The 20,476-nt window shown below is 41.9% G+C and overlaps 1 protein-coding gene across 2 annotated transcripts in view; it reads right to left on the bottom strand.

Annotated features, from left to right (window-relative positions):
- The window catches only part of MYO19 (myosin XIX), a 338,653-nt gene that overhangs the window by 26,946 nt on the left and 291,231 nt on the right, over positions 1–20,476 (bottom strand). For both annotated transcript variants that reach the window (XM_073575566.1, XM_073575565.1), the window contains one exon: positions 2,254–2,357. In XM_073575566.1, the coding sequence (XP_073431667.1) occupies positions 2,254–2,357 (104 nt within the window). The remainder of the gene's footprint in view (positions 1–2,253; positions 2,358–20,476) is intronic.

The raw sequence follows: 20,476 nt of genomic DNA, 5'->3' as shown, positions 1-20,476 counted from the left end.
GTTTTAGAAAGTCATTACCGAATAGAATGCCTGGATGCTTATAGTCTATGGGCGGTCCTGACGTAGATAATGTAACATTTATTCAGTTGACCTAAACACTATTATTTTAACTTAAAATTATGTGACTTCCCCTCACAGGATACAAGGATGCAACTGTGTACCCCTTATTTAGATCTTCTGTCTGAATGTCCCCATGTTTATTCCAACCAATCCTGACAGGACAAAGTAAAAGCTCACAAGCCCATCATTTACAAGTTTACACTACATATAAGGTAGACAATTACCTCGGTTTAATACACTGTTCTAAATTCTAGATCCAGAGCTGCAAACAGTAAAGAGATATACATAGGAGAAAAGGAGACAAAAAGAAATGGGAGAAAAAAGTGAAAATATGAGAAAGACAGCTGAGAAGAGAAAAGCTACACAGTATAAGATTAATTGTCACTTTGTAGTAAATCCTGAATTAGATACAGTGGGGAAAAAAAGTATTTTGTCAGCCACCAATTGTGCAAGTTCTCCCACTTAAAAAGATGAGAGAGGCCTGTAATTGACATCATAGGTAGACCACAACTATGAAAGTCAAATGAGAAAACATCCAGAAAATCACCTTGTCTGATTTGGCAAGATTTATTTTGCAAATTATGGGAGAAAATAAGTATTTGGTCACCTAAAACATGCAAGATTTCTGTCTCTCACAGACCAGTAAATTCCTCTTTAAGAGGCTCCTCTGTCCTCCACTCATTACCTGTAGTAATGGCACCTGTATGAACTTGTAATCAGAATAAAAGACACCTGTCCACAACCTCAAACAGTCACACTCCAAACTCCCCTATGGTGAAGACTAGAGTTGAGCGACTTTAGTTGGATTGGGTTTCACGAAACAAAATTTGTTTTAGATGAAACTGGTCCAACTAGGGCAAAAAAAGTCGGAGTTTCGTCCAAAACCTGACCCCAATGCAAGTTAATGGGAAATAAAAGTCGACATTGAGCAGATGAATGTCATCCACTCAATGCCGACTTTTATTCCCCATTGACTTGCATTGGGGGTCGGGTTTTGGACGAAACTGACTTTTTTTGCCCTAGTCGGACCAGTTTCATCTGAAACAAATTTTGTTTCATGAAACCTGATCCGACTAAAGTCGCTCAACTCTAGTGAAGACCAAAGAGCTGTCGAAGGACACCAGAAACAAAATTGTAGCCCTGCACCAATACTTTTGTTCCCCACTGTACATAAAGCTGTGAATATTCCATGCGTGCTGGATGACTACTATCTCCCCAAATCCTCACATACATGCCCAGCTTGCCTTTTCTCCAGACAGTTGACTAATCTAATGATTATGACTAACTTCACACCTGTTGACAATGCAATACAGAGGACGGGGAGAGCAGGGTATACATACCTGAGGTGATGGTCACGCAAGTATAATGGACAAACACACATTTCACAGTCTCTGACATCTGTATCCCAAGGAGGGAGCAGCATGTATGCACAGTAAAGATCTCTGCTCCTTCATGGCCGCACGTCACACTAAATACTAGTATGTTAGGCTTAGTTTTCACTAATATCACAATGTGCAGCAAACCCCATTCACTTGTAATAGGTGTCATCGATGTTTCTGTGGTTTGGTCACAAGTACTGCGCTGCATACTGATCTATTCTTGCTACTGAAACTGGCAGAAAGCCCCAACGTAAAAATGTTGCCACCAAGGCTATGCTCATACATGTGGCCAATTAGGAAAATGGGCAACATTTTTCACTCCGCCATACGCCTGGCCTCATCTGTGCACCTAACTCCTTTTGACATTCAGCTGCTTTATTCTGTCATCCCTGTACATCTGGCCCATTCCAGAGAAGTAGGACATCTCACAGCACAGTCTCTCAATCTTTGCTTAAAGGGGCAGTCCAGTCAAAACAGATAAGTCTGCAGTTATGCATACTCCGGCCAGTGGGCGTGGCCGAGCTACATACGCTTGTATTGAGCTGAGGTCCACTCCACTGGCCGGGAGTATGCATAACAAATGAAACCTGAAACCGGCAAATTCCCACAGCGCCAGTACATGTGCTGGGAGGATTCATAAGTCTGCAGTCACACAGAGTAACTATCGACTTATCTCCTTTAACTGGACAACCCCTTCAAGTAGGACTATACATGCGATCTATTTTTTCAGCTTCACAGTCTAAAGAATAATAATGCAACAGGTATACTACAAGAACTAACATTTATTTACAAGATATCCCAGTTGGGAAATTACCTGAACTTGCAGAGTTTTTTCTCACTTGCTTCTTTTCAATTTCGATACTATGCTTAAAGGCTGCAATGATCTCATAGCGTTTTACAAAACTTTGGAAAGAAATCCTAAAAGTTAAAGGAAGATTGCAAGTGTTAGTACTGTTCAATGCCCAACAGATGGTTTATAAAAAATTTCAATGGGAAGTTCCACCTGGTCTGAAAGCAGCATAATATGTAAACAGTGACCATGATTCCAGCAATGTATCATTTACTGGACTGCTCAGTGTAATTTTGATAAAATCACAGTTTTATCAGCAGGAGTTTCTTAATATCTTAATAGAGGACCAGTAAACCTGTTGCCATATATTCATGTGTTCTGTATAGCCCCGCCCGCACCATTAATTGGCAGATTTCTTGCCTATGCAGTGTACACAGAAAGCTGTCCATAATTTATAAGGGGTGGGGTTATATACAGCTCAGAATTCAAATAACTGGTAGATCGGCAACAGATAAAACAGTGATTTTATCAAGAAACCAGCAATCAGCCCAGGATGTGATACATTGATTAAATGATGACAGATTCTCTTTAATGACACAGCCAATTTGGACCATGATGACTGAGTCCATTTCGGTTTTAATGACCAAGCCCCAAATCAAATCTGACCAGTGTCACTTCATGTGGTAATAACTCTGGAATGCATCAACATATAGTGATTCGGAAATTGTTTTCTTTATGACAGAGTTGGGGTAGTTTTGTCACAACCAGCTGGCTAAAAACTGTCCTATGATTAAAGGGAAGGTGCCATAATTTTTTTTTTTCAGCAATTGAAAAAATATAAAGAATTAACGTTTAAGTTTTCTTAAAAAATATTATATTTTCTTTATAATTTAGTAAAATCTGAAAAATAATTTTAAAAGTTTGGTATTTCAACTTTTAAACACTAGGGGCAGTAGCTACTGAAATTTGACACAAACGCTGACACTCACACACTCACCCCAACACTGTCATCACTAAGCCGATAAGTAAACACAAACACACACAAACCTACGCAAACATTGTCACCAGTCTATGTAGGAGCGTTAACAGAACAAACATACATAGGCTGTAACTAGACAGCAACTGTAAATTTTAAAGAGAAAAAAAAAGCAGCAGAGGGAAAGTCGACAGCTGGGGGCAGATGCTTATAGCCTGGGAAGGGGGTAATATCCATGGAGCTTCCCAGGCTATAAATATCAGCTCACAACTGTATACTTAGCCTTTATTCGCTATTAAAATGGAGGACCCCAACAAAAAATGATGTGGATTCCCCCTATAATTAATAATCAGCAAAGGCTATGCAGACAGCTGCATAGATATTGCCCCCACAGGCTAAAAACATCAGCTCTCACCCGCCCCAGAAATGGCGCATCTTATAGATGCATCAATTCTGGCACTTAGTCTCACTTTTCCCACTTGCCCTGTAGCGGTGGCAAGTGGGGTGATATTTGTGGGGTTGATGTCACCTTTGTATTGTCAGGTGACGTCAAGCCCACGGCTTAGTAATGGAGAGGCGTCTATAAGACACCTACCCATTACTAATCCTATAGTTATATGGTCAATAAAGACACAGCCAGAATAAAGTCCTTTATTAATCTTAATTAAACCATACTTGCTGAAAGTCTAATCCCAGACTCCCTCATCTCCTGCAAGAAAAATAAAATAAACCACAAATATTCCTCACCTATCCGACGAGAAGATAATCCATAATGTCCCACGACGATCCTGATCACAGTCACATCAGTGATGTGACTTCTCTCAAAGACAGCCGGTGATACACGGACAGGAGGTAATGCCTCCTGCAGTGTATTACTGAGCTGCAGTGAGAGCTCACCTGAGTTCATTAGGTCCGGTGCTCTCCCTTTACCGCACCACTGCTGGGTGGGAAAGTTCTCACACAGCGGTAGTGCCGTGAGAGCACCGAGCTAATGAACCCCGGTGAACTCTCGCTGCAGCTCAGTAATACACTGCAGGAGGCATTACCTCCTGTCCGTGTATCACCGGCTGTCTTTGAGAGTAGTGGGTTAACCACTTTACAATAACATTCAGATGTAGCAGAGTCCAATTTGCCACAGTGAAGAATGACATGTTATCTAGGAGTCTACAAATACTCGTAGGGCAAAATGCACAAGCAATGAAGCCTTAGAGTGTGACTAATTCAGCTCTGCTACAGCTATGAACCCAAGTAATAAACAGAAAATACTTGTAATAAACTACAGCTGATGGTATTTTAAAGGGAAAAGCAACATTTTATGTCACTGATTCTGATATGGAGACTGTTAGATTGTACCGGTATGAATTAATCCGATAATGAATTGTCATAATAAGGATTAGTTTACATCATAATCATATTCATATTCCAAAGGCTCTCATATGGAAACTGTAGTGTTGGATGCTACAGAGCGCATAAACACAATCATACACATACAGGGTCGTGTAGCATCAAAGAAACTGTCAACTTATGTTGGAGGTCTAAACACAAGGATGAAAAACAAATGAGACAGAGGAGCAGCCAGCCAGGGATGTGGCGAGAGAGAAAGTGCAGCAGCCAGCTGTCCACAGCCAGAGGGAGAGAGAAAGAGGGGCACACAACATTCACAGCCAGAAAGAAGGGGTGCAGATTCAGTCAGAAAGGAAAAGGAGGTGTGGCTACTACAGCCCAAAAAAGGGGGTGGAAGAAAGACAAAAAGGTGTACAGCTGCCATAGCACCAAAAAATGAGGAAAAAAGGGGTGCAGCTGACATCGCCCAAAAAAGAAAGAGGGATTGCAGCTGCAAGAGCAATGATAAATAAATGGGGTGCTGCTCCCACATGCCCCAAAAAAGGAGAGAAAAAGCGTTACAGATGACAGCCAAAAAATAGAGAAGAGGGAGTGAAGCTCCAACAGCGAAAAAATAAATAAATGGGGTGCAGCTGCCACAGGCACATAAGAGAGAAGGGGGTGGAGCTGCAATAGAAAAAAAAATAAATAGGGTGCAGCTGCCACAGCCAAAGAAGGGCAAAGGAGGTGCAGCTGCAATAGCAAAAATAAATACATGGGATACAGATAGTACAGGAAATATGAGATAATCACTACCAAACACAGTGACAGATATGGGTTCACAGATGTGAGCAGAACCCCTGCCTACAGACACTTGCTACAAGATAAGGTTCACTAACTAGTTGAAGACAGACATGGGCAATGGTGACAGGAGGTAAGAGGTAAGGGGGTACACAGAAGGGTAAGGTGGTACAGCTATAGAAGGGCACCACTTGACTATCCAAACAGCCAACATTAACACACACATGAAAAGAGGCACCATGTCCTGAGGTATAGAGCAGTCATGAAATGGGGGTGCTTGCTTCACTGTGATGGGGCACCTAAAATGGTTGCCCCACTAAAATGGCTATGCCTTCTTATAGATCTCCCCCTAACTCCCCCCTTGTGACCCCTCCTACCACCCTGAAGCCTCGTCCCCTTGCTATTCTTCAAAATCTTTAACCTTTTCCTTACCAAAACCCCTTACATGTAACCTTTCCTATAGTTCCCCTCAACCCTGTCATGTCGTCCTCCCTTCGATGACCTGCGGCCCAGTACGGCCTCACTGAATTAACTGTCTTCAGTCACAAAAAAGGACACAGCACCCACACACTGAGGCAGCAGCGAGTCCGTGAGGAGCTCACAACCAGACTCTTTGCAAACAGCGTTGTATGGGGTATAAAGTAAACAGCGACATGCAAAGGAAGGGGTGAGGGCACAGCACATACAGTGCATTGCGAAAGTATTCGGCCCCCTGGAACTTTTCAACCTTTTCCCACATATCATGCTTCAAACATAAAGATACCAAATGTAAATTTTTGGTGAAAAATCAACAAGTGGGACACAATTGTGAAGTTGAACGAAATTTATTGGTTATTTTAAATGTTTCTGGAAATTCAAAATGAAAAGTGGGTACGTGCAATATTATTCGTCCCCTTTAACTTAATACTTTGTTGTGCTACCTTTTGCTGCGATTACGTAAAGCTGCAAGTCGCTTGGGCTATGTCTCTATCAGTTTTGTACATCGAGAGACTGAAATTCTTGCCCATTCTTCCTTGGCAAACAGCTCGAGCTCAGTGAGGTTTGATGAAGATCGTTTGTGAACAGCAGTTTTCAGCTCTTTCCACACATTCTCGATTGGATTCAGGTCTGGACTTTGACTTGGCAATGCTAACACCTGGATACGTTTATTTGTGAACCATTCCATTGTAGATTTTGCTTTATGTTTGGGATCATTGTCTTGTTGGAAGACAAATCTCCGTCCCAGTCTCAGGTCTTTTGCAGACTCCAACAGGTTTTCTTCAAGAATGATCCTCTATTTGGCTCCATCCATCTTCCCATCAATTTTATCAATCTTCCCAGTCCCTGCTGACGGCACTATCTCCAAGGATCTGGCAGCAGCATTGGTGGTCACTGAACCGACTATCTTGACCCTATACCTTCTCCCTAAGATTCATAAGAGTGTCTCCTCACCACCTGGCAGACCTATTATCTCTGGCAGAGGGAACTTCCTGGAGCATATCAATAAGTGGATTGATTACCATCTTCAGCCTCTGGTCTCGGGCCTCCCTTCCTTCCTCAAGGACATGGGTGATTTGTTGCGCAGGGTCAACGGGTTGTGTTTGGAGGGTGATACCCTTCTAGTTTTAGCGGATGTTGAGTCTCTTTACACCAACATCAAACATAAGGATGGTTTATCAGCTGTATGCTTTTATTTAAGCTTTATTTATTAAGCTTTTATTTACCCATATCTATGGGTATCAGGGACCTTCTGCTGGAACTATTAGAGTTCACCCTCACCCACAACTTTTTTGTGTTCAAGGGGTCCTTCTACCTGCAGCTCCAGGGGACTGTCATAGGTGCGGCCTTTGCGCCGGGCCTATGCTGGTGTCTTCCTGGGGCTATGGGAGAGGGACCTTTTCTTGTGTGATGAACAGGGGTTAATGGACCGCATCCCCTTTTGGACGTGGTACATTGACGACATCATTTTCATCTGGCAAGGCACACCAGCCAACCTTGAGCAACTTATCGATACCCTGAACAATAATGACTTCAACATTCATTTGACTTTCCTTTATGGTGGTGATTGTCTTCATTTTCTGGATGTCACCGTGAGGAGGGACACGAAAGGTGTTCTTCAGATGGATATCTTCAGAAAAGAGACAGCGACAAATACGCTTCTTTATGCTTCCGCTGGCCATCCACGCCACATGATTAAATCTGTGCCTGTGGGACAATTTCTTCGTTTACGTCGAATCTGTTCTTTGAACTGTGACTTTGAACACTGGGCTGAGGAACTTAGGCAATGCTTCCTCTCACGTGGGTATAGTCGCAGGATGATAAAGACAGCATATCATCGAGCTAAACACTCCTCCCGGCAAGATTTGCAATATAACACTACACCTAGGAAAAAATCTGTGGATCATCAACTGGTTAGATTTGTTACCACATATAGTTCCCAGTTCGATAGGGTTCGTTCAGCACTACAAGGAGCATGGCAAATTCTTAGGGTTGATCCTATTATTAGTAAATTTATCTTTGCCAAACCCTCCATGTCCTTTACAGTCATGGCCAAAAGTTTTGAGAATGACACAAATATTAATTTTTACAAAGTCTACTGCTTCATTTTTTCTAATGGCAATTTGCATATACTGCAGAATGTTATAAAGAGTGATCAGCTTAACAGCAATTACTTGCAAAGTCAATATTTGCCTAGAAAATGAACTTTATCCCCCAAAACACATTTCAACATCATTGCAGCCCTGCCTTAAAAGGACCAGCTAACATCGTTTCAGTGATTGCTCCATTAACACAGGTGTGGGTGTTGATGAGGACAGGGCTGGAAATCAATCTGTCATGATTAAGTAAGCATGACACCACTGGAAACTTTAAAAGGAGGCTGGTGCTTGGCATCATTGTTTCTCTTCTGTTAACCATGGTTATCTCTAAAGAAACACGTGCAGTCATTATTGCACTGCACAAAAATGGCCTAACAGGGAAGAGTATCGCAGCTAGAAAGATTGCACCTCAGTCAACAATCTATCGCATCATCAAGAACTTCAAGGAGAGGTTCCCTTGTTGCCAAAAAGGCTCCAGGGCGCCCAAGAAAGACCAGCAAGCGCCAGGACCGTCTCTTAAAAGTGTTTCAGCTGCGGGATCGGGCTACCAGCAGTGCAGAACTTGCTCAGGAATGGCAGCAGGCAGGTGTGAGTGCATCTGCACGCACTGTGAGGCGGAGACTCTTGGAGCAAGGCCTGGTCTCAAGGAGGGCAGCAAAGAAGCCACTTCTCTCCAGGAAAAACATCATGGACAGACTGATATTCTGCAAGAGGTACAGGGAGTGGACTGCTGAGGACTGGGGTAAAGTCATTTTCTCTGATGAATCCCCTTTTCGATTGTTTGGGACATCTGGAAAACAGCTTATTCGGAGAAGACCAGGTGAGCGCTACCACCAGTCTTGTCTCATGCCAACTGTCAAGCATCCTGAAACCATTCATGTGTGGGGTTGCTTCTGAGCCAAGGGAATGGGCTCTCTCTCAGTCTTGCCTAAAAACACAGCCATGAATAAAGAATGGTACCAGAATGTCCTCCAAGAGCAACTTCTCCCAACTGTCCAAGAGCAGTTTGGCGATCAACAATGCCTTTTTCAACATGATGGAGCACCTTGCCATAAAGCAAAGGTGATAACTAAATGGCTCAGGGAACAAAACATAGAGATTTTGGGACCATGGCCTGGAAACTCCCCAGATCTTAATCCCATTGAGAACTTGTGGCCAATCATCAAGAGACGGGTGGACAAACAAAAACCTTCAAATTCAGACAAAATAAAAGCATTGACTTTGCAAGAATGGACCGCTATCAGTCAGGATTTGATCCAGAAGTTGATTGAGAGCATGCCAGGGAGAATTGCTGAGGTCCTGAAGAAGAAGGGTCAACATTGCAAATATTGACTTGCTGCATTAACTCATTCTGTCAATATAACCTTTTGCTACTCATAATATGATTGCAATTATATTTCCGTATGTGATAAAAACATCTGACAAACACACATAAAAACCAGAGGCCAGGAGATCATGTGAAAATATAATATTTGTGTCATTCTCTAAACTTTTGGCCATGACTGTAGATGTGCAAAAAATTTAGGGGCCATTTAGTCTCCATTCAGTACATTGGACAAAAAAAAATCTACATTTTTTGATAACTTTAGAATGAGGGGTGGCTGTGCTCCTTGTGGCAGATGTGTCGCCTGTCCCAATATAGATCGCTGTGACACTTTCTCCAATTCTGATGGCACTAGGCTTTTTAAGATCAAGCAACACATTACATGCACCACGAGGTATGTGGTGTACTATGCCACTTGCCCGTGCAGCCTTATTTATGTTGGGTTAACAACATGCCAACTTAAGGTTTGCACTAGGGAACACGTTCTGTGGATTCAGGCGGCGCTCTGCCATGATGACATTGCCACTTTGAAAACAAAGAACGACACTTTGAAAGTGTCACACCACTTTGAAAACAAAGAACGACACTTTGAAAGTGTCCATAACTGTGATAGTACCCTTTTACGGGTACGTGGTAATGATGCCCTCAAGATTAACATCAGGGAAGGCGGATTATTCAAATGCCTTGGTAGAGTGGAGACTATATGGATTTGGCTACTAAAGACGGTTCATCCCTTCGGCCTTAATAAGTGTCTTTCTTTTGATCCTTTTCTTTGATTTCCTGGGTTGTCGTGCATCAATTAGTGCGGCTCTTCTCCGCATATTAACTTTATTGTCATATTTCTAATATTGTCTTTTTTATTCTTATACTAAGTGACTTCTGATATGTGCCACATCGCCATACGTATACCTCGAACTGGAGGGGGCTCTACTGTCCTTCTTGGTCTTCTTCCATGGATTCTGGATTCAGTTTATATAAATTCCCTTTATGGACATGATACATGAATAATGAGAATGGTGCTACTGCACAGAATATAATATCTAATATAAAAGTAGTTCTGATATTCTCTCTTTATATATATATATATATATATATATATATATATATATATATATAAAAATCTGTTGTATAGTGATATTGTGTCATAAAATAAAAAATAATAAAATAAAAAAATCTTTTTGGTACAATATGTGTGTATATATATGTATTATTTGATCTCTCCACAACTATGATTATATTTGATTATTGTATGTTTATTGGGAGAGAGGGGTATATATATATATATATATACACACACACACACACACACACACACACACACACACACAGTACAGACCAAAAGTTTGGACACACCTTCTCATTCAAAGAGTTTTTGTCACGATGACCCGTCCTGTGTGACGCGACCAGCAGGCCGGTAACTAAAACAACAAGACGCGGCACGTGATACTGTCCTGTGTGACACGGCCAGCAGGCCGGTAACTAAAACAACAAGACACGGGGAAAGGGGAAGCAGATACAATGGTGGGCCCTGCGATAGGGAAAGGGGACGTGGAGACCTCCTGCACTCCCCTGAGTCAGTGTCCCTAACGCTCCTAACGTTCCCTATGCCAGTTCCGCACCGGGCGCCGATCAGGAACCTGTCGCCCTAGCACACCCTAAACCTATCCCTTGCTAGGGAGCTGGGTGGCACAGGCACTAGCCCCACCGCTGTACTAATACACACTAAGGAAAAACACAAACAGGGAAACACCACTTAGCTTTACTCTGTTGCACTTGCTCACGGCAACAGAGTCCACCACCAGAATGCAGCTCTCCTCCTGAATCGCTGCCACCAAGCTCTGTCAGGGCTACAAGGAAATCGCCTATGAGTCCTTCCACACCAGGGCTAAGAAAGTGCTACAAGGAATGCTCTAAAGCTCCTTCCTCCACCAAGGATGGTTGAAATGAACACTATCACCAACACTGATTGCAACACCTGTGACTCTTTTATAGCAGAGCCAGAGGAATCACACCTGCATTATAATCATGTGCACTTAACTAAAGAAACTAGAGTGCAATGACGCTCACCACCACCGGGGGCAAACTTAGAATAAATGACACCACAGTGCAATAATCCTAATGGCCACTGGGGGCAAAAATCAAAGTTAAGCACAGCTTAAGAAGAAAAAAAAGGTTACCTGTGCTTTTTATCAGTCCTGATCCAGCATGGATCATGACAGTTTTCTTTATTTTCATGACTATGGAAATTGTAGATTCACTCTGAAGGCATCAAAACTATGAATTAACACATGTGGAATTATATAATTAACAAAAAAGTGTGAAACAACTGAAAATATGTCTTATATTCTAGGTTCTTCAAAGTAGTCACCTTTTGCTTTGATTACTGCTTTGCACACTCTTGGCATTCTCTTGAGGAGCTTCAGGAGGTAGTCACTGGAAATGGTCTTCCAACAGTCTTGAAGGAGTTCCCAGAGATGCTTAGCACTTGTTGGCCCTTTTGCCTTCACTCTGCGGTCCAGCTCACCCCCAAACCATCTCGATTGGGTTCAGGTCTGGTGACAGTGGAGACCAGGTCATCTGGCGTAGCACCCCATCACTCTCCTTCTTGGTCAAATAGCCCTTACACAGCCTGGTGGTGTGTTTGGGGTCATTGTCCTATTGAAAAATAAATGATGGTCCAACTAAACGCAAATCGGATGGAATAGCATGCCGCTGCAAGATGCTGTGGTAGCCATGCTGGTTCAGTATCCCTTCAATTTTGAATAAATCCTCAACAGTGTCACCAGCAAAGCACCTCCACACCATCACACCTCTTCCTCCATGCTTCATGGTGGGAACCATGCATGTAGAAGTCCATCCGTTCACCTTTTCTGCGTCGCACAAAGACACGGTGGTTGGAACCAAAGATCTCAAATTTGGACTCATCAGACCAAAGCACAGATTTCCACTGGTCTAATGTCCATTCTTTGTGTTTTTTAGCCCAAACAAGTCTCTTCTGCTTGTTGCCTGTCCTTAGCAGTGGTTTCCTAGCAGCTATTTTACCATGAAGGCCTGCTGCACAAAGTCTCCTCTTAACAGTTGTTATAGAGATGTGTCTGCTGCTAGAACTCTGTGTGGCATCTGAGCTGCTGTTAACCTGTGACTCGGATGAACTTATCCTCCGCAGCAGTGGTGACTCTTGGTCTTCCTTTCCTGGGGCGGTCCTCATATGAGCCAGTTTCTTTGTAGCGCTTGATGGTTTTTGCCACTGCACTTGGGGACACTTTCAAAGTTTTCCCAATTTTTCGGACTGACTGACCTTCACTTCTTAAAGTAATGATGGCCACTCGTTTTTCTTTACTTAGAATTTGTATTATGGCAAGATAAAAGCAGCTAATAGTCTATTCAGTACGATTATCAGCTGTGTATCCACCATACTTCTGCACAACACAACTGATGGTCCCAACCCCATTTATAAGGCAAGAAATCCCACTTATTAAACCTGACAGGGCACACCTGTGAAGTGAAAACCATTTCCGGTGACTACCTCTTGAAGCTCATCAAGAGAATGCCAAGAGTGTGCAAAGCAGTAATCAAAGCAAAAGGTGGCTACTTTGAAGAACCTAGTATATAAGACATACAGTATTTTCAGTTGTTTCACACTTTTTTGTTAATTATATAATTCCACATGTGTTAATTCATAGTTTTCATGCCTTCAGAGTGAATCTACAGTTTTCATAATCATGAAAATAAAGAAACCTCTTTGAATGAGAAGGTGTGTCCAAACTTTTGGTCTGTACTGTATATATATATATAGTTAGGTCCATATATATTTGGACAGAGACAATATTTTTCTAATTTTGGTTCTAGACATTGCCACAATAAATTTTAAAAGAAAACAATTCAGATGCAGTTGAAGTTCAGACTTTCAGCTTTCTTTTTAGGGTATCCACATTAAAATTGGATGAAGGGTTTAGGAGTTTCAGCTCCTTAACATGTGCCACCCTGTTTTTAAAGGGACCAAAAGTAATTGGACAATTGACTCCAAGGCTACTTCATGGACAGGTGTGGGCAATCCCTTCGTTATGTCATTCTCAATTAAGCAGATAAAAGACCTGGAGTTGATTTGAGGTGTGGTGCTTGCATTTGGAAGGTTTTGCTGTGAAGGAAACAAGTGGTCAAAGGAGCTCTCCATGCAGGTGAAACAAGCCATCCTTAAGCTGCAAAAACTGAAAGAACCCATCCGAGAAATTGCTACAACATTAGGAGTGACAAAATCTACAGTTTGGTACATCCTGAGAAAGAAAGCAAGCACTGGTGAACTCATCAATGCAAAAAGACCTGGGAACCCAAGGAAGACAACAGTGGTGGATGATCGCAGAATAATCTCCATGGTGAATAGAAACCCCTTCACAACAGCCAACCAAGTGAACAACACTCACCAGGAGGTAGGCGTATCAATATCCAAATCTACCATAAAGAGAAGACTGCATGAAAGTAAATACAGAGGGTTCACTGCATGGTGCAAGCCACTCATAAGCATCAAGAATAAAAAGGCTAGACTGGACTTTGCTAAAAAAACATCTAAAAAAGCCAGCACAGTTCTGGAAGAACACCTCTACCAGAATGATGGAAAGAGAAAAGTATGGCGAAGGCGTGGTACAGCTCATGATCCAAAGCATACCACATCATCTGCAAAACACGGCAGAGGCAGTGTGATGGCTTGGGCATGCATGGCTGCCAGTGGCACTGGGTCACTAGTGTTTATTGATGATGTGACACAGGACAGAAGCAGCCGAATGAATTCTGAGGTATTCCGAGCCATATTGTGTTGCTCAGATCCAGCCAAATGCAGCCAAACTGATTGGTCGTCGTTTCATACTACAGATGGACAATGACCCAAAACATAAAGCCAAAGCAACCCAGGAGTTGATTAAAGCAAAGAAGTGGAATATTCTTGAATGGCCAAGTCAGCCACCTGATCTCAACCCAATTGAGCATGCATTTCACTTGTTAAAGACTAAACTTCAGACAGAAAGGCCCACAAACAAACAGCAATTGAAAACCACCACAGTGAAGGCCTGGCAGAGCATCAAAAAGTAGGAAACACAGCGTCTGGTGATGTCCATTAGTTCAAGACTTCAGGCAGTCATTGACCAACAAAGGGTTTTCAACCAAGTACTAGAAATGAACATATTATTTTACAATTATGTAATCTGTCCAATTACTTTTGGTCCCTTTAGAAACAGGGTGGCACATGTTAAGGAGCTGAAACTCCTAAACCCTTCATCCAATTTTAATGTGGATACCCTCAAATGAAAGCTGAAAGTCTGAACTTCAACTGCATCTGAATTGTTTTGTTTAAAATTCATTGTGGTAATGTCTAGAACCAAAATTTGAAAAATGTTGTCTCTGTCCAAATATATATGGACCTAACTGTATATATATATATTACACATTCCATGGTGTGACCTGTTGCTCCCACCTTATGAATTATTTTGTTGTGCTTGATAGGATTATTGATATCTGTTATTACATATATATATTTCGGTCCCTCTTGATGGGGTTTGGTGTTCTTTGTATATTTTTGTGATGTCCGATTTATAAATCTATAACACACCATTTTCATCTGTATTATCTGTTTATTTACTTTGACATATTGCTCTGCTGGAACATTTATATATTAGATTATATTATCCTTTTTCGTTATGCCCATCTATTTGCCCACCCTCAAGATGTCTGCTATAGTGTGTAGTGGTATTGTTGCTGCCCTGCCTCCTCCGTTTCCTCCCGTCTGACGTCTGTTCACATGGGGCCCTGTGTGTATCAGCGTCAGCAGTCTGTCTCTGTGTAGGGGTGGGAGCTGCGGCTCTCCTATTACCTTTATTTCCAGCAGCGTCAGCTATAAATAATGATGTGCACTCTGTATGGCACGCCACCTGAGGATGAAGAACCTCTGAAACGCACGTTGGGGTGGGCGGGAGACAGCGTGCAGACCCGATATGTTTTACAGCTTTTCCTCTAGTTGCATTTACATGCACATTTAACTCTTTGTATGACTGCTCTATGTGGGTAAGGTAGTTAACTTATTGATTCAGTGACTACACTTTATTATGCACTACTATTCGCCATACATGAGCTTTTACTCACAATTTTCTGCATGTATGTGCCTTCTGGTTACCTACTGGGACCTCTATGCTGCCTCTACTGCCTTGGCTTATGCGGTGTTTGCCTGTCACTTTTTAGCCCTGTTACCTGTGTCTTGATCTTTTGTGTTATAAATTTTGCAATATAATAATTATTGTCTTGGACTTTATCACTGTGCTTCTTTTGTGGTGCTTGCTGTTGTGACATACAGTGTGTCCTCTATAGCCCTGACGCATAGGCTAGGAATATTTCATATTAAGTATATAGGACATGTTTATGTTCTTTTATCATGCTATATCATACTAGCCTCTGGTGTTTATCGTTCAGCTATTGAAGAAAAGCAGGCCCAAACCATGATGCTGCCACCACCATGTTTGACAGTGGGGATGGTGTGTTTGGCATAAAGGCTACACAGCTCATCACCCTAAACATATCGTCGATTTTGGTTTCATCTGACCAGAGCACCTTCTTCCACATGTTTGGTGTGTCTCCTAGGTGGCTTGTTGCAAACTTTAAACGACTCTTTTTATGGATATCTGTGAGAAATGTCTTTCTTCTTGCCACTCTTCTATAAAGGCCAAATTTGTGCAGTGTACGACTGATTGTTGTCCTATGAACAGACTGTCCCACCTCAGCTGATCTCTGCAGTTCATCCAGAGTGATCATGGGCCTTTTGGCTGCATCTCTGATCAGTCTTCTCCTTGTTTGAAATGAAAGTTTAGAGGGACGGCCAGGTCTTGGTAGATTTGCAGATATGATTGCTTGCACAGTGCTCCTTGGGATGTTTAAAGTTTTGGAAATCATTTTGCATCCAAATCCGGCTTTAAACTTCTCCATGGTTCCTTGGTCTTCATGACGCTCTCTGTGCTTGAAACAGAACCCTGAGACTATCACAGAGCAGGTGCATTTATACGGAAACTTGATTACACACAGGTGGATTATATTTATCATCATTAGTCATTTAGGACAACATTGGATCATTCAGAGATCCACAATGAACTTCAGGAGTAAGTTTGCTGCACTGAAAGTAAAGGGGCCGAATAATATTGCACGCCCAATTTTCAGTTTTTGAATTTCCATAAAAATTTAAAATAACCAATAAATTTCGTTCAACTTCACAATTGTGTCCCACTTGTTGTTGATTCTTCACCAAAAATGTACATTTGGTATCTTTATGTTTGAAGCATGATATGTGGGAAAAGGTTGAAAAGTTACAGGGAGCCAAATACTTTCGCAAGGCACTGTATATACTAATATACACACACACGGGGTTCACAGCTCAGGTACATTCTAGAATTGGGGGGCACTGCATGCATCTTGAACAACTGGGTGCAGCACCCGTCACAATAGGGAAGGTGTATCACATATAAACACAAAATAAACAGGCAAATAGGGAGAGGACAGTCCCCACACAGTAAGAGCAAAATGTGCAATACCCACAGTAAGAAAGGAAAGAAATAGCTAACTATCTACACAGCTAATGGGGTGCAATAGTCACAAAGAGGGGTGAGCCCCCAGATACACACACAAAGACAATACTGACATACTTAGAGCATGGCTGAATGGATCACGACCTTCAATGCCGTTCGCTGTCCCAATGATATAGAGAGAGCAGAGAGATTCATGTAACAGATTGCTACTTCGGCCTTACAAATGTAACTGGATATTCAGCAAAGAACAAGAAATCAATAGAATATCCTATTCTTCCTTCATGCATAAGACCAGTGCCACACGATGAAAGTCTTCTTGTTGCAAAGCCGCCCAAAGTATGGACAATGGAGGACGACGAAGATGAACAATGTCAGTGGAAAATGAAACTGCTGCAGACCCAGACTTTGAGCCTTCTACATCTAATCCACATCTGTTCAGTCAAGCTGATCTGAGTGACTTGTTCAGAGATTTGAAATTGTCAAAGTGTATGGCAGAATTATTTGGATCAATGCTACAGGAACGGAATCTGTTATTACCAGGAACAAGAGTTTCTGTTTTTTGCAGTCAAGAAAACCTTAAACAATTTTTCAACCATGTCGACAGTTTAACCTTTTGCAATGACATCTTGGGGTTGTTTGGTGCTCTTAGATGACCCGAAGGAAAGGCGACTGTTCATTGACTCATCAGTTTTAAGTCTGAAGGCTGTTTTACTAATTAACGGAAATATCTATCCTTCTAAACCTATTGGACATGCCGTACACATGAAAGAAATGTATGAGAATATGGAGTTACTGTTGACCCACATTAATTATAGAAACTATAACTGGAACATATGCGGTGATCTAAAAGTTGTTGCACTTCTTCTTGGACTTCAGCCTGGATATACCAAGTACTGTTGTTTTATTTGTGAGTAGGACAGTCGTGCACGATAAATGCACTATTTCAGAAAGGACTGGCCACTCTGCGAAAACCTAATTGCTGGACAGAAGAATGTTAAACATAATCATCTCGTTGATCCAGCAAAGATATTTCTCCAAACTTTGCATGTTAAACTTCGGCTTATGAAGAATTTTGTCAAAGCAATGAACAAAGCATCGGAAGCCTTTTCCAAGAATAAGTGATGCAAAGATTAAAGAAGAAATATTTATTGGCCCACAGATCAGAAATATAATGAATTACAGTAGCTTTGATGGTCTTTTGCAAGGTGCTGAACAAGTGACATGGAGAGCCTTTAACCCCTTCATGACCAGGCGATTTTGTGCAATTCTGGCCACTGTCCCTTTATGAGGTAGTAACTCTGGAACGCTTCAACGGATCCTAGCGATTCTGAGACTGTTTTTTCATGACATACTGGGCTTCATGTTCGTGGTAAATTTAGGTAGATCATTTTTGCATTTACTTGTGAAAAAAATCAGAAATTTGGCAAAAATTGTTAAAATTTCGCAATTTTCAAATTTTGAATTTTTATTCTGTTAAACTAGAGAGTTATGTGACACAAAAATAGTTACTAAATAACATTTCTCACATGTCTACTTTACATCAGCACAATTTTGGAAACAAAATTTTTTTGTTAGGAAGTTATAAAGGTTTAAAGTTGACCAGTGATTTCTCATTTTTACAACAAAATTTACAAAACCATTTTTTTAAGGGACCACCTCACATTTGAAGTCACTTTGAGGGGTCTATATGGCAGAAAATACACAAAAGTGACACCATTCTAAAAACTGCACCCCTCAAGCTACTCAAAACTACATTCAAGAAGATTATTAACCCTTCAGGTGCTTCACAGGAACTAAAGCAGTGTGGAAGGAAAAAATGGACATTTTAATTTTTCCAACAAAAATTTTCTTTTAGGCCAGGTTCACGTTACGTTAAGCAGCCCGTTCAACGCATAGCTTTGACGGGCTGCGTTAACGGTATAGCATAACGCGATCGCAGTCGCAGTTGCAGTCGCTGCAGCCTGGGTCCGTGGCTCCGTCAGTGAATGACGGCACATCGCAAATGCATGCCACTTTAAGGCATTCGTTACGATGCGCCTCACAGTGGGCAGTATTAACGGACTGCGTTACACCGCGGTGTAACGCAGTCCGTCTAACGGACTGCCTAACGTAATGTGAACCTAGCCTTAGCATCAATTTTTTCATTTTCACATGGGCAACAGGAAATGGATCATAAAATTTGTTGGGCAATTTCTCCTGAGTACAGTGATACCTCATATGTGGTCATAAACCACCGTTTGGGCGCACGGCAGGGTTCGGAAAGGAGCGCCATTTGACTTTTTGAATGGAACATATGCTGGAATATTTAGCGGTTGCCATGTCACGTTTGGAGAGTCCCTGTTTGCCTAAACAATGGAGCTCCCCCACAAGTGACCCCATTTTGCAAACTAGACCCTCCAGGGAACTTATCTAGATGCATAGTAAGCACTTTGAACCCCCAGGTGCTTCACAAGTTGATACGTTAAAAAAAAAAAGTACTTTTTTTCACAAAAAATTTCTATGTGGTTATAAACCACTGTTTGGGCACAAGGCAGGGCCCGGAAGCAGCGCCATTTGACTTTTTGAATGGAAAATTGGCTCCAATCATTAGTGGACACCATGTTGCGTTTGGAGAGCCCCTGTGTGCCTAAACATTGGAGCTCCCCCACAAGTGACCCCATTTTGGAACCTAGACCCCCCCAAGGAACTTATCTAGATGTGTGGTGAGCACTTTGAACCCCCAAGTGCTTCACAGAAGTTTATAACGCAGAGCAGTGAAAATAAAAAATCATTTTTTTCCCCTCAAAAATTATTTTTTAGCCCGCTATTTTGTATTTTCACAAGACTAACAGGAGAAATTGGACCACAAAAGTTGTTGTCCAGTTTGTCCTGAGTACACCGATACCCCATATGTGGGTGGGGGGGAACCACTGTTTGGGCACATGGGAGAGTTCAGAAGGGAAGGAACACCATTTTGGAAAGCAGACTTTGATGGAATGTTCTGCGGGCATCATGTTGCGTTTGAAGATCCCCTGATGTGCCTAAAGAGTAGAAACCCCCCAACAAGCGACCCCATTTTGGAAACTAGACCCCCCCAAGGAGCTTATCTAGAAGTGTAGTGAGCACCTTGAACCCCCAAGTGCTTGACAGAAGTTTATAATGCAGAGCCATGAAAATAAAAAATAAATTTTTTTTCCTCAAAAATGATTTTTTAGCCCGCTATTTTTTATTTTCCCAAGGGTAACATGATACATTGGACCCCAAAAGTTGTACCCCATATGTGGGGGGAACCACTGTTTGGGCGTGCTGCAGGGCTCAGAAGGAAAGGAGCGCCATTTGACTTTTTGAATGGAAAATTAGCTCCAATCAGCGGACACCATGTCGTGTTTGGAGAGCCCCTGTGTACCTAAACTTTGGAGTTCCCCCACAAATGACCCCATTTTGGAAACTAGACCCCCTAAGAAACTTATCTAGATGCATAGGGAATACTTTGAACACCTAGGTGCTTCACAGAAGTGTATAACGCAGAGCCGTGAAAATAAAAATATTTTTTTTCCCTCAAAAAATGATTTTTTAGCCCGCTATTTTTTATTTTCACAATGGTAACAGGAGAAATTGGACCCCAAAAGTTGTTGTCCAGTTTGTCCTGAGTACGCTGATACCCCATATGTGGGGGGAACCACTGTTTGGGCACATGTTGGTGCTCGGAAGG

Source organism: Dendrobates tinctorius, unplaced genomic scaffold (assembly GCF_039654945.1).
Source record: "Dendrobates tinctorius isolate UK_male_01 unplaced genomic scaffold, ASM3965494v1 ptg000045l, whole genome shotgun sequence".
Lineage (NCBI taxonomy): Eukaryota > Metazoa > Chordata > Amphibia > Anura > Dendrobatidae > Dendrobates > Dendrobates tinctorius.
The sequence above is the reverse complement of the archived record's forward strand: the minus strand, read 5'-3'. Positions and strand labels throughout refer to the sequence as shown.